Source organism: Lupinus angustifolius, chromosome LG04, assembly GCF_001865875.1.
Source record: "Lupinus angustifolius cultivar Tanjil chromosome LG04, LupAngTanjil_v1.0, whole genome shotgun sequence".
Taxonomy (NCBI): Eukaryota; Viridiplantae; Streptophyta; class Magnoliopsida; order Fabales; family Fabaceae; genus Lupinus; species Lupinus angustifolius.
Genome location: NC_032012.1, coordinates 20,437,140 through 20,452,574, shown reverse-complemented (window position 1 = coordinate 20,452,574; position 15,435 = coordinate 20,437,140). Strand labels below are relative to the sequence as shown.

At 32.5% G+C, this 15,435-nt stretch overlaps 2 protein-coding genes across 2 annotated transcripts in view; both read right to left on the bottom strand.

Annotated features, from left to right (window-relative positions):
- On the bottom strand, positions 11,724 to 13,241 carry LOC109344706. The gene is made up of 5 exons (XM_019583457.1): positions 13,011 to 13,241; positions 12,720 to 12,926; positions 12,544 to 12,636; positions 12,360 to 12,461; positions 11,724 to 12,119 (listed from the first exon to the last, which is right to left on the bottom strand). Exons 1-5 carry the CDS (start codon positions 13,218 to 13,220, stop codon positions 11,724 to 11,726), a joined length of 1,008 nt encoding a protein of 335 aa, XP_019439002.1. The 5' UTR covers positions 13,221 to 13,241.
- LOC109344705 overlaps positions 13,251 to 15,435 on the bottom strand; it is a 4,650-nt gene continuing 2,465 nt past the window's right edge. Inside the window, exons 2-3 of the mRNA XM_019583456.1 lie at positions 13,827 to 14,665; positions 13,251 to 13,770 (exon numbers count right to left, since the gene is read on the bottom strand). Of these exons, the coding sequence (XP_019439001.1) occupies positions 13,251 to 13,770; positions 13,827 to 14,665 (1,359 nt within the window). The remainder of the gene's footprint in view (positions 13,771 to 13,826; positions 14,666 to 15,435) is intronic.

Below are 15,435 nucleotides of genomic sequence, written 5' to 3'. Positions count from 1 at the left end.
CTTTACCCACAATACTGACTACTAGTGTCAGTTCTTGAAATCCCACTTTGGCTGCCTGTGCTAATTCTTTACCCACAATACTGACTACCAATGTCAGTTCTCGAAATCCCACTTTGGCTGCCTGTGCCAATTCTTAAGTGCCACGGAAATAAAGGGGGAGAAGTTTGTCGGAAATGCATCGGCAGAATATTAGGGGGGAGAAAGAAAAGTTGAGAGGAAACGCCTTCAACTTGGTGCAAGTTAAAATGAAGGGAGAAAACCTCTATTTATAACATGAGATTTTTCTCATGTTCCTCATTTCTCCCATGTGGGACTTGGGAGCTTAATTTTTATTTTTTCAAAACTCTTCCATGTGGGACTTTGAGAGTTGTTTTTTCAAACTCTTCTATGTGCGACTTGAGTGTTTTTTATATTTCACACCCAAAAGTTCTCACTCATGGTTTTCAACAAACCATGTTCCAACAGCGCTCCTTAGCTGAATCTCATTAAATTCCTTGCATGAGATCATATTTTCATATTTATACATTCCAAAATCATTGGTACCATATTATGTTCTCATTAACTCATGCATCTCATTAATTCATCATATTTTTCATAAATATATACACAATAAAACCACTCTATAAAAAAAGGAGTCATCCTAATTTAACTTGACCAGATTAATATTTTTTTAACCAGATTCAACCTATATTGCTCTTAAGGTTGAATGTAGTTGAAGTCGTTAGTGATTTAAAAAATCTATTGTAAATGTGGTGGAGTTGAACATACTTGTCATGTATTTGATAGAATGTCTGAGAGAGATATTGTCTTATTTAGAAAGTAGACATTTAACAGTGTTTGCTTCAGTGAGCGTTGTTAAATGTCTACTTTCTACAGCGCTACAAAAAACTTTATTGAATATAACCTTATGTACTAATGCGCTCACATAGAAAGTGTCACAAAAGCGCTGTTAAATGACAATTTTAAGTGTTGTCGTTTTGCTATTCTGGCATAGTGGTCAAACTAGTTATAGGTCAAGAAGTGAACCCAGAGAAAATGTCAGAGCTAGCTAAACTTAAAGAATAAGCTCATAAAGATAGTACTAACCATAAGGGAATATTTTAACCTTTAGTATGGGGCAATCGGCTACCCTTCATCACCAACAAGCTTCACCCCTAAGGGACCAAGTTATGATGTAGTTGAGGAAGGCCAACATAAGGAAAATGCGATTAAGTTCCCTATTTTTGGGATGCCATGTGGGTATGACCCACCCGTAGAGGACAAAGCTTATGATGAAGTATACCATGTGCATCCAATCTATGGGCAAGGTAAACAAATCCCACATGTATATTTGGCTAACCCAAATGAGGATCCTAACTACGACCATTGGTCAAATAATACTTTTACCATGGTCATGCCTAATGCTATGTCACAGAGGCCTAAAACATAAGTGGATTCCTTCTTGATAATGCTCGAGGGAAGGAAATGAGGAATTGGAGATATAGAATTTAATAGATGAGAGACTAAAAGTTGTGGGTGAGGAGAATTGCCTCAACGTGAAAAATTTGTTGAAATGTTCTTAGTACTAGATTTAGTTTTGCCTCCAAATTTCAAGGTGTAAGATTTTGAGAAATACAATAGTGTTATGTATCCTGAAAGCCACTTTCACATGTATGTGTGGAAAATGTCAACTTATCATAATAACTTCAAGTTATTAATCCACTACCTTCAAGATAGTATGGTGAGAGTCTCCATGAATCAATACATTTGTCTTGAAAATACTAACATCAGAATACTCCTGGACTTATATACGCCTTTGTTAAACAATATAAATACAATTAGTGTTGACTAAGAATAAATATAACGAGTGTTCACTGAGTATAAATGTGTCATTGTTAAACAGTATAATTACATGTCTAACAATCGTAATGAAAGCTTCAACGAGTATACACAATAGTGGAGAGGAGTTGTCTCCCAAATATTGTCTCGTGTTGAATAGGAGGAACAACTCACCATATTCATAGACACACTTCAAAATCCTTACTACAATTGTTTGATAGACAATGTCGCCTCAAACATTAATGCTTTGATAAAGTTACGAGAGAATATTGAATTGGTATAAAGTATGGGAAGATTTCAAATGAGCAAAGGAAGACATGTAAGAGCCCATATTTCATGAAAAATAAGGAAGGGGAAACAAACTTCACGGATAATGAGCATAAATACATGAAACCTAATCATCTCTACCAGAATCATATTTCAAAGCCAAATACCTATAACGAGCATCGTATCCACCCAATACACATAACATCTATCAATATTTTGCACCCATACAATTCCTTCAACATCACCCAAACACAATTCCCTTGACAAACCCAAAACATTCTCCAAGCCTATCGCACAAATTCTACTCAAAATCAAAAGATAAACCATCTAAATCAAGCTAGAGAAAATCTATACTTTGACCTTATGCTAATGACTAGTGTGGAATTATTTCCCAACCTCCTAGACCAAAGAGTGATTAATCATGTGCAAGGAAAAATTTAAGTTGTTGTATCCTAAATGGTATGGTCATGTCACTAATTGTGAATACTATTAGACATTCTATAAAAAAATGTTGGGATCTCAAATAGACTGTTAAAGAATTGATAGATGCCAAGTGTTGGAATTCAAGAAAACAACAGGGAAAATGAATATGAACCCCTTGCATAATCACGAGAAACAAGAGAATAGATAATGGTGTTTTGCAACCCGTTTCCCTCTGCCCAATGCTCTAGGGTCATTTAATAACGAAACAAGTTATACTTTAAAATTTTCTTGCTTCCCCCAAAGTTTTACGATCATCAAGTAATGGAGACTCGTGTTTTCATTCATGAATAAATATTTATTTTCTATTACATATCTTCTTAGTGAGTGCATACTAAAAAGGTATGTTCATGTAAATTACTATCTCATACTTCATGCCACAAATAATATTCATCCAATAAAAACAAACCATCTAAAATTAGTTCATGTATTAATGTGAGATATTTGATTTAAGAATTAAAATCATATAGAGTATGATACAAATGTAAAACATATACTTAGGGTTTAGACCTTTTGTTCCATATCAACTAACACACAATCAAAATCGTCACACATGAGAGCATTCACAAACAAAAAAAACGAAGAAAAAAAAAGAGGAAAAAAGTGTTTGGTTTAAAAGTCACGTGGGTAACCTATATATGGATAGTGATTATAAGTCAAAAACTTGCAAAAGCAACTTAATATTATAGTAAAAAGAGAAAATTCCTGATAGGTACCTATATAAGATATTTTCAGTAAAAATTCGGGAAATTAAATGAACAACCTAAATGTGAAGACTTCTCGCCCTCGATTATGAAAATTGGGGTGGCTATTTTAAGAATCTAAGACATAGTCTTTGAGTTAAAGCTAAAAAGTCCAGAATAGGCACATTAGGGCAAATTTTTTGTTCAAAAGTATCAAACTAAAACATTTCTATCACTTTGAAAAGAAATTATAGGCAATTCTACAAGAAAGACAACATGGGCAGTTTGTAGATTAATCATGATACGATGGGACAGTTTTGTTGAATGATCCAAGTGATTTCATAAAGCAAGTAACTCAACAAAAGCTTTACCAATTGAAGTCAATCATAAATATTTATTGAAACCCAAGTTTTAAGGGTACCAAAGAGTAGTTGTGAAAACAATATATTAATCAAGTGAAAAATCAAATATTTAAATCCAAAGTATCAAGAAGCTTAATGTTATTTGAAGCATAACTTGTTTTCATACATTATACACATCGCATAAGTCATAAACAACATATATAATTTGAAGCATATCAAATTAAAGTCAATGCATATTCACATTCATATATTATTAGCATTGGTATGAGTTTCATACATGACATAGCATACTCTTACATAATCATACATCCAATAAAGCATCTATCATTCTTGCATAATCACACATTCTCATGTAGGATACCAAGATTTTGGGGTTCAACAAAGTCATTTTAGTCTTATTGGTATTGTCAAACCAGACATTAGAATTCACCACATTATCATGAGAAGAGACATTGTTGGACTTAGACTTCAAAATGATTACATTGTTGGACTTAGACAATAAAATGTTATCTTAAAATATATTGTCGAACTTATACACTAAAAATATTATTATGATGTTACACGTAGAAGCTAGAGCATTCTCTTAAGAGATTATTAGACTTAGATGTCGATGTTGTTAGACATTGATGCTAGAAAATCATCACCTCATAAGCATGTTCCGATTTGGATGTTGAAATATTGTTTGATCGTTCTCATCGTCTCCTATTCCAAAGTTCCAACAATATCTCGACTAGCATTCTTGGTGGTGTTTTTAATTTTTGTATCCCAATTTTCGATAGTACCTCAATCTGCAGCATGGATTGTCTTTTAGTTTATGCGTTTCAAGTTCTTGTAGTGCCCCAACTTGTGTTCTTGGCTATCGTTTAACTTTATTGTCCCAAGTTCAAGTAGTATCCTAACTTGCGTTTTTTATTGTCTCCAAATTCTTATTCCCAAGTTCTGGTAACACCTTAACCTTCGCTCCTCATGGTTTTTAATTTATATTTCTCAAGTTCTAGAAGTACCCTAACATATTTTCTTCGATGTCTTTTAATTTTTTGGTTTTATGTTTTGACGGTACATCGACCTCTATTCTTAGTTATTTTTAATTTTTGTACCCAATTTCTACCTGCACTTCATCCTACATTCTTATTTATCTTTTAATTATATTTCCTTAGAATCAACCATATTTTTTACTATTCTTTACCATTATAGCACTCAAACCTTGATTTGTTTGCTATTCCATAAGCATTAAGTAAAGATGGACAATTATGATGATCTCCTTTTGTCTAGACTATTTTTGTTACAAAGAAAAAGTGGAAAGTGAAGGGGGAAAATAGAGAAATAAATAATGGAAAATAGTAAGTTTTACGGTTTTATAAAGTCAAATTAAGTATTCTTATCCAGCCATGAGTGTTATAAAGTCAAATAAACTATTCTTAACAGTTATAAAAAATTTATTACCGATGAATATTTTATTTCAATAGTTTTAAAAGTCATTTATGACATGTTTTGGGATGTTACAATGTTTCACAACTATATATATATATATGCAAAAGGCCATGATAGAGAAAGGAACAAAAACATTAAAGGAGACAAACACTCATTGTGTGGCCTAACTCTCTACTCTTTCTCCGTTCATCAATTAACTCTTTGGCTACAATTTTCTTCATTTTGTTGTGATCACCTCTCATGTTGTCGGTCATTTCTCACAATTTTTAAATACTAAATTCAAAATGATTATGTCACTGAAGATATTCTTTGGTTAACTTGCACACTAGGTTGTGCTACTTAAAATGTTTGGTGGCAATACAAAAAATGTACAATAAGACTATTAATCACGATGTCATTGGGTAAAACAACCTAAACCAATGTTTCAGATAACCATTGCACTATGAAAACCATTCTATAATTACATCGACAATATCGCTTTCATCACTCAAAGCTATGGTTAATGCCACTTGAAGAATATACATGCCACAAAAAAAAGAGAAGAAAGTTGGAAATGCATTGACATAGAAGAGAGAACATGTGGAAAGGAGAAAGATTATTTGGATGTGATTTGCCAATAATCCAAACGACCAAAAAAACAACAACATATTGCACTTTTGATAAATAACAGTCGAGTAGATGAAGCACAAGTGGAACGGTCAATTGTCTGTGCAGATCATTTGCAGAACATAATTGGTGTGTGCCAACGTTTAAAAACATGTTTTGACTGGTGATGTGGATTGAATTTTTACAAAAGATATTCTCTAATACTATAGAGTCAAGTAGTAGAGGTTCAATATTGGAATGGAATGTGATAAAAAAAGGAATTTGTTAATTTTTAAAATTATTTTATTCAAAAAAGTTAAAATCGTAACCATTAAAAACATATTTATATCATCTTCATGTATCTTTATTTATTATTTTGAAAGTATAATATTTATATACCAATAATATAAAATTTATACACAATCACTACATTATTCATTTATATTTTTATATTACTTTCTTTAAAAATATATCAATAATAAAATAATAATTAAATATGAATGATAGATAAAAAATGTATTGATAGTGTACCAAACTTATACACTCCAAGAGCATACATTCTTTTTTCTCTTAACTCATACATTCTAGTTCAAATAACAACATAATACTCTTAACTTCAAGGCGTCTAATTGTTATACTACGGAAAATCTTAGTGCAGCTAAAGCTTGGTACTCTCTCTGATTTTCCGAGATCGTTGAGCATAGTGCATATCTAAACTTCAACATGCGCAAAGATAAGAGCCCTGGTTTGAAGATCCTTTGGATTTGGACCTTTGGAACAGCTGCTAGTACCTTTCTTTCTTTCATTTCCCATTAAATTTTTATGCCATTAATTCTCATACACTCATCCCATAATTATATTTATTTGACCCATTTTTTATTATTTCGCAGTACTAGTTGCAAATGTGATGAGGAACAGCATAAGGAACATGGAAACAACACTAGGGAACGCTGAACCACAACAGCATAATGCCGCGGGTACCCCTGATTCGTCATTGCTTTCCTCATCTGATCATATTATTCGAGAGGATAAAGACTGATTTCCATTCAGGTCATTTAGTTTTTGGTACTGTTTAAGGGTATGCAACGTGTTTGTTGAATGTCCTGACTGAAAGTAGGAAACTAAGGCTGGCGCAACAACCGAAACTTGGAAACCGAATATTTTATATGCTTTGATTTTGAAATTCCTTGTGTTGAACTATAATACTTTTGTTTTTTCTGTTATCTTCCTTATCTTAGCTTTTGTCTTTTTATAATTTCCTTTGTACCAAAAAAAAAACTGACAATTGATCACTAATGCCTATTCCGAAACCAACACAGGCAGGTAGAGAATACATAGGGCATGAAACAACTCTCTCCTAACTCATCAAAGTAGTCTCATAATCAACAAGTCATTGGTATAGTGGTGTAAGATTACATTATATTCTTAGAATGACCAAAAAGTTAAGGTTCAATTTCTGTGAATCACATTTTTTTCATACCGAGATTAGTTCCTTACCATATGGTGATAGAATACATTTGGTTATACTAAAAAAAAAATAACCATATGTAAAGTTCAGTTTTTTAGACGGTGTCTTCAATTTGAGATTTTTTAATTGAAAATGATTGATCTCGGATAAGTCTTCTTAACTCAATTTTGATTAGTAATTCTCCAAAATGATTACTGGATGTTGAGGATCTAAGGAAAATTTGATGCCTTGGGATTGATCTCATTCCTGTATAGTGCGGGTATATGGTTTAGGGTTATGTACCAGTATGTAGGAGTAAAGTATTGTTCTAGGATTCAGAAGGGCCTAACGAATTTGAGAGTTTTTTTCACTTTACAATTTGACATCCAACATTTCAACCTAGTTGGTGGTGTATGTATGTTTTACTACCTGGTCATTGATTTATTAACCCATATAAACAGGCATTAAAATCATCTCAGCATGTTTATATAACAAGAAAATCTTTATAAATGCTTCCAGCATACCGAACTTTTCTGATTGCTTTCCTTGAGTTTGAAAATCTAAACCCAATATAACAACACAACTATTAAACGAAACCAAAAGTGCTTCACAAAGTACTTCACGTACACAGCAGCAACACTAATCACACAAAAACGTTATAGTATCATCTTAGGGAATTAAATATTTATCATTTATCTCATTCTTAAATATTTGTTGGATTACTTCTTTTATTATCAATTAGTTTTGAGATAAAACGTTAACATGATATCAAAGTCAGAACTTAGAGCTAAAAAGATATTCTTTAATGTCTAATGTAACCATTTGTTTGGTTCGACAAGCTTTTATGAATGAGACATGCTGGTAATTAAGTTGGGCATCATTTGCCTCAATTTCTTAGGCATAGTTCTGTGTTAGCTTACTCTTTTTATTGTTAAATAAAAAGTGCCTCAATTGGTAAATAAACAAAAATATACTCTAATATGTTGACACAAAAGTGCTTCTATTGTACTTATGTATCTCATAGATGGAACACAATAGACTAGGAATTATGTGAGTATAAACGACTTGCAACAATTAATTATGGCACCAAAGAATTATTACTACCCAGGTCACGATCAAATCGTTTTATTTAAGACGTTTTGTGACACTGCCAAAAAATGTGTCAACCACACTATCCTTAGGATAAAACCACCTAGCTCTATGTATCAGATTCTCACCGTACTGTAAGAATTAATCTCGAAACACCCACAATTTGACTATCAATATTAATTATCTAATTACCCATAATATGACTATCATTGTCAACTCTTATATTTCACACAATATGGCCAATCATGTCAATTCCATACTATGGAAAGAAAGAGGAAAAAGGAAGTCGAAAATGCTTCGGCAGAGAGGAAGGGAATAAAAGTTAAGAAAATGTGTCTTAATTGATGTGTTTTTTCTCAAAGGGGACACCTCTATTTACAGGTGGAAAGCCTTAATGGTTACATCGATTTGGTGACCCAGAAAAATATCTCATCTAAAATAGCCACAAACACGAACCATAAAAATAAAATAAAAAAAATCGGAAAGTAGAAGACTGAAAACGACTAGGCCAGCCGGCATAGAGGTGCACGTGTGGAAGGGTTTTAATTTTGTGTCTCCTCCTACACAATAAAACCCTAGTACTCCTTGGGGCACACCCTAATGCTCCATTTGATATGATAGAAAGATGAAAGAAAGAAATGAGAGAAGAGAGATTGAAGAGAAATAAACTTTTTCCCTCCTTTGGTTTTAGAGGGGAGGATGGAAAGAGAGAAAGAAAAGTTAGGTGGAGCCCATACTTTTTGTTTCTCTTCAACTTTGGAGAGAAAATGGAATAATGATGTTTAGTTCTAAGAGAATAATGTATCTTCTTGTATAAGGAGATAACTTATCTCCTTATATAAGGAGATACTCCATTCCCTTATTTTAATTAATTAAAATTAGATTAAGATTCTCCAACATGGTCTAAAAATCACTCACACATTAATATATCCTTAATTACGGGCATAAATGAATTTAGTAGGACCTAAAGTCAGATGAATCAAAACAAAATTTGATGGATTGCAATAGTTTATCAATTAGATCGATTTTTTTAGTAAATATAAGGTAGTTTAATTCAGGTCTTTTAGATTTCAATTTTCTTAACCTAATGAACCTAAGCCAAACCAATTAGTGATGTATCATTCTAGCTTGTATTGAGTATAATGATTCAATTGTTAGTATGTTTAAAAAAGGAAAATTTGCATAACAAATTGACACATTTATAAAGAATTTGAGTAAGATAACATGTGTGCTTAGGCATATATTAGAAAAACCCTAAAAGAAACTCAATAAACATTTATCTTCTCTAATTTTTTTTTGGCTTTCTTCCATGTTTTTTTATGAATGATATGTTTTTTAGTCTTGAACATTTTGTCCTCCTTAATACAAAAGTCTTGCTCTGCCACAAGTTGAGAGACAACTGAAGTTTGTTGGACTAGTTTTAGTGATTTAATTTAATTAAATAAAATTAAAATTAAACAAACATTCTCCAACATGGCCTAAAAAACACTCATACTTTAATATATCATTAATTAGGGGTATAAGTGAATTTAGTATGAGCTAGGAACCAGATGAATCTAAAAAAATTATGGATTGCAATGGTTTGTCAATTAGATGGGATTTTTTAGTGAATCTAAGGTAGTTTAATTCGGGTCTTGGATTTCAATTTTATTAACCCAATGAACCTGAGCTAAACCAATAAGTGGTGCATTGCTCTAGCTTGTATTGAGTGTAATTATTCAATTGTTAATATGTTTTAAAAGGATAAATTTGCATAAAAAATTGACACCTTTATAAAGAATTTGGGTAAGATAACATTTGTGCTTAGGCATACATTAGAAAAACCCTAAAAGAAACTCGAAAAAACTTATCTCTTGTCCAAATTTTATGGCTTTCTTCCATATTTTTTATGAATGATATGCTTTCTGGTCTTGAGCCTTTTGTCCCCCTTAGTGCTAAAGTGTCCTGCTCTGCCACAGGCCGAGTGACAACTGAAGTTTGTTGGACTAATTTTAGTGATTTATTTTAATTAAAATATAATTAAACTAATATTCTCCAGATGGTCTAAAAATCAGTTAATTAGTAGCATAAGTGAATTTAGTATGACCCAAGAACCATATGAATCCAAAAAACTTATTGGATTGCAATGGTTTATCGATTGGATTGGATTTTTTTAACGATTCTAAGATAGTTTAATTCAGGTCTTGGATTTCAATTTTATTAATTGGATTGAGTGTAATGATTCAATTGTTAGTATGTTTAAAAATGAAGGCGTTAGACTCCCACCTAGAAGGGTCTAGAGAGAGTAGGCATATGTAACCCTATTTTTATTAGAGAACATATTATTTTCAGGATTTAAACTCATGTCCTGCAGTTTCTCCAAGGCAAGAGATCTTACTGTTGCATCGAGGATACCATCTTAATAAGTTTATTCATTTAAATTTGTTGTCTATTTATTTGCATATTGTGAATATATTAGGGAAGTATTGGGAGTTGAACTCCTATTGTAAGTTTATCATGAAAACATAGTTTTTACATAATAAGAAAGGTTATAAGTTACCTCTATCCATGGCGACACGATTCTCCTGTATGTGTTGTGTTGTTCTTCGTCAATAGAGAAATTTGTCTATCTCTTTCCCTTCCTTTATATGCTCATCCTTTATTGATGGCTGATAGAGACAAACTTTATGAGCGGAGATAGAGACAATGTTTAAAATCTTTTTTCTGATGAGTATATTGCTTCCATCTAGCACTATATATAGACTCTTTTCCAAGAATCTTACTATTTCATTCGCAACTCTCTAATTCAAGAGTTATACTATTCAAAACAAAGTAGTATATCCCTTCATGTTACAAGAGACATTCATACATTCTTCCACTTGTCTTATGTGACAATACAATTCATGATATGATATATATCTAACATAATACGCATAATCAAAATATGTTTTTCATATTCACTAGCAGTGTACCCGTGCACTTGCACGGGTCGTTTCTTTGTTTATGCATAATGCAAATATAATATACATATACTTTATAATATCAATAAACACTACAATAAAACTTCCTGTTAGCCACGGTTGAAACCGTGGCTAAAGTGGGGAAAAACCGTAGCTAGATTGAGTGGCCACACTTAATGTCGTTGTGGCAAGGAATGGTGTTGCTAAAAATTAGCCACGGTCATTATGTTATTTCGCTACACTTCTGTGAAATGTGGTAACATCTATTTAGCCACAGTCTGTTTAATTCAGCTACAGTCGAACCGTGGCTAAGTTTCTGATTTTGCCACACCACAACCGTGGCTAAGTTGCTTATTTTTCCACAATACATCCGTGGCTAATTAAATTTATTTAAAGTTACTTTCGTACATACTCCTCTCATGATCCCAATGTATCATTGTCTCACAATCTTTATTTTCAATAATATAATGGTAAATTTATAATAAAATTAAATATTTGCTAGCTAATAATAATAAAATTGAATCTTATACAATTACCAAATGTTTAACATTCAAAAATGCTGATAAACACAAAATGCAAAATGTTATGATCATATAAGTTCATGAATTTTAAGAAACCATATCTAAGATGATGGAACATCACGAGCGAAAGTGGTTAACTCACTACCAAATTTTTCGACTAGAAACTTCTCAAGAGTAGCCAAACGATTCTGAGTATGTGCAAGTTGCTCCTTGGTCTCTTCATACCCTGATAGTTTTACTTCTAAAGTTTGTACATATTTCTTCAAGTCTTCAACATGTTGACTAGAGCCACTAGAATTCAAAAAACCAGTAAAATGTCTAGACGTTCCAAAAACACTGGAGGGACAAATACCAGTGCCCAAACCATGCACTCGACCTGAATGTTCAGCTCCATATGCTTTTCCAATTGCATCATTAGGATGAGCAAATACCTTTGATGAAACACCTGAAGTAGTGACATTTTCTTGATCTTGAGGTAAATGCTCTGATATTTTATCCTATTAAATAACAAGAAATTAATAATTTATATAGTGGCAAAATGCAAATTGCATGGCAGTAACCTATAATGGAAAATTGCATCAATAGAATCAGAAAGGACAAAATGATATTATGCGTTTGCCTACCTAACTAACTGCATACCATTATCCATTTCACAACTTAGGAAATGGTTCTAAAAATGATACACTTTTTAGGACATATGTAACACATCATGTATGAAAAGACTTTAAATTACTTACAGCTAGAGTTTTTCCTTCTTCGCTTACATAGCTTCCATCCTTCTTCAATAAAGTTGACAAAACAACCTCACCACGACATACAGGTCTTTGCAATTTTAGCTCCTAACACAACCAATGAAACATAAGTTTTTACATTCACAAAACTTCATTCTTTACAATAATACAATTACCTAGGACAACTTACCATTTGACGACCTCTCCTTGCATTGCTCATACTACCACCAGCATGGGAAACTTTAAGATTTTTGCGACTTCTAGTGTTCGCCAAACTTTGTTTCTACAATTGCCAAACATTGTAGTCATTATATTAAAAAAATACAAGTCTTGGAGAAATTAAATACTTCACAACATAATGTTTACCTTCATCTTATCCTCCTTATAATGATGCACAAATGCAGTCCAATCAGCACAATCTAAACCTGGAGGAGGATTAGCAAGTATGTCTTCCTTACTTTTATTAGGATAGAAATACTTACACCTTAACCTATATTTATAGGCCCTCCATCTTTCACCTAGAGTACTCATAGCCCATTTGACTCCAGCAACATAATCAAACTCAAAATTTTCCTTCACACATTATTAAATACGCTAGTCAATTTTCAATGACAATAGGAAAAAATTATTAAAATTGCAAATTTTTTAAATAATTACCTCAATATATTTCCATTGTTGGTATCTATTATCCTTTGACATCCAATCCCATCTTTTAACATAAATAGGACAAATTGTTGAGTTTTGAGCTAGTTTACCAAGAAACCTCACAAGTAAGTTTGAGCCATTGTCATTGCCTTGTCCATAACCATTGAGTTCCACAATAACTTTTTTAGTTTTTTCCAAATGCCAAACCTGAATTGCTTGCATTTTTCGAGTTTCAATTTCTCCTGAAGAGTTTCAATTATGATCTAGTGGTAAATATCGACGATGTCCCATGAAGCAATATTTTCCGCCAAACTTTAGCCATTTAGACTCTGTATCAAAATTACATGATGGACAAGCAAGTGATGTATGAGTGTTCCATCCAGATAAGTTGTCTAGACCTGGGAAGTCACTAATAGTACAAAACAATGATGCACGCATTTGAAATGATTCTTTTGTAGAGGAATCATAAGCTTCCACTCCTTTCCACAATTTTTGTAACTCTGAAACTAGGGGCTGCAAGTAAACATCAATACTATTGCCAGGCATCTTAGGACCAGGAATTATCATCGACATTATGAGAGAAGTTTGCTTCATACAGTACCATGGAGGATAATTGTAAGCATACAACATCACAGGCCAAATGCTATTATTAGAACTTAAAGTTCCAAATGGATTGAAACCATCTGTAGCTAATGCAAGCCGTATATTACGAGAATCTAAAGCAAAGTCCGGATACATTTTGTCAAACTCCTTCCATGCCATTTCAAAAGCTCTGCAGTTTTAGAACACATGTATAGTCTTTGCAATCTTGGTATAAGTGGGAAGTACCGTAAGACCTTTGCTGGTATATATTTTTTATTTTGGCCAACCACTATATCATTTGCACCACTAATATTTCCATTAGATTTCCACCTAGATGCATTGCAAATCTTACAATTATCTCTCTTCTTGTCTTCCAATGAACCCCAATATAACATGCAATTGTTCGGACATGCATGAATCTTTTCATAGCTTAAACCTAACTTCTTAATCAACTTTTTTGCCTCGTATAAAGATGCTGGGAGTTTAGCATGGGGAAAAGCATCATTTAAAAGATCAATGATCATAGAAAATGTTTTGTCAGTTGCACTACATAAGACTTTTATATGATACAATAGAACAATGAATGATATTTTACTATATTTTTTACAACCAGGGTACAATTCTTCATTTCCATCACCTAATTGCTCTTTTATTTTTTCTTGTTGGACTTTACTTGCATCACCCCTAGGTTGGTCATCATTTGGTATATTTGAGTGGCCGGAATCTTGAATTCCACTATCATCAAAGATGCCAAAAACATCATCTAACATATCCTGCATTGGATATTGTCTAACCCACTCTTCTTGTGGTTGGGCTATAGTTTCAACATTATCTTGCACATGCTTTTCCCCATGCATGTACCAAAATGTGTACTTTCTGGGAAACCCTTTTTGAAGTAGATGACTAAACACTTCAATTCTATTACCCATTTTAAGAAATCCACATGTAATACAAGGACATGGAATTTGATCATTTATAGGTACATTTGAAAAGGCGAAATCCAAAAATTGCACCACCCCATCCAAGAACTCCTTTGATCTAATTGGTTTCTCAATCCAACTCTTATCCATCATAACTGTGTGAATCTGTTTTTGATGTTAAATTCAATTACTAAATCATTAGAGATACTAAATGATTAACTTAAAAACAACTTAAGTATTACCTCAATGCAAGCATGCATGACAAATTAAACCATAGTGTTTTGCAAATTCAGTCATATTAGTTGAAAACAATTTAATGCAGATATCTTGGTATCATTTATTTTGATATACTATAAAGATGCATGCCTGCATCAATGTCATAATCCCATAAAATCAACGTCATAATCCCATAAAATCAATGTCATTTTGCTAACGAGATACCTAACACACCCTTAAAAACTCAGCAAAATTCTAAAGAACCTATGGGGATATGATGTATGGTATTTACACTCAAAGTTATGGCTGCCTATAAATGATAAATAAAGCCCAAACTTGTTTTATTATGTCATGAATATGTACCATAAGAGTAAAGCAAAATACATCACCATATAGTAAAGATGAAGAGCAAAAGTTCCTTATGGAGTTATTGAAGATATCAAACTCTAGGGTTGGCACTGTAAAGCATACATTGGTTTAGCGAATATGGTTGCTTCTTTATCAATCACATGTGAATGCCTCTCATCTAATTTGGATTTTTATCATCTATGTGAACCAATCCTTGTTTCTCCTTGAAATGGACAGCTTTAGAATATATAACAACTCAATCACATTATCCAAGTTATTTCAATTTGCATAATAGCAATGATCCTAAAATCACAATGCATCACTATCCACAACCAATACGTTTTCCCTAAGTTGGTTCCTTGAAAACTAAT

Excerpts from the sequence above, each read along its gene's own strand:
- LOC109344706 (XM_019583457.1), bottom strand. The coding sequence starts at position 13,220 with ATGCAAGCAATTCAGGTTTGGCATTTGGAAAAAACTAAAAAAGTTATT. Across the intron at positions 12,637-12,719 it reads ATAAGGAGGATAAGATGAAG|AAACAAAGTTTGGCGAACAC; the intron begins GTAAACATTATG and ends TGGCAATTGTAG. Across the intron at positions 12,462-12,543 it reads CAAGGAGAGGTCGTCAAATG|GAGCTAAAATTGCAAAGACC; the intron begins GTAAGTTGTCCT and ends TGGTTGTGTTAG.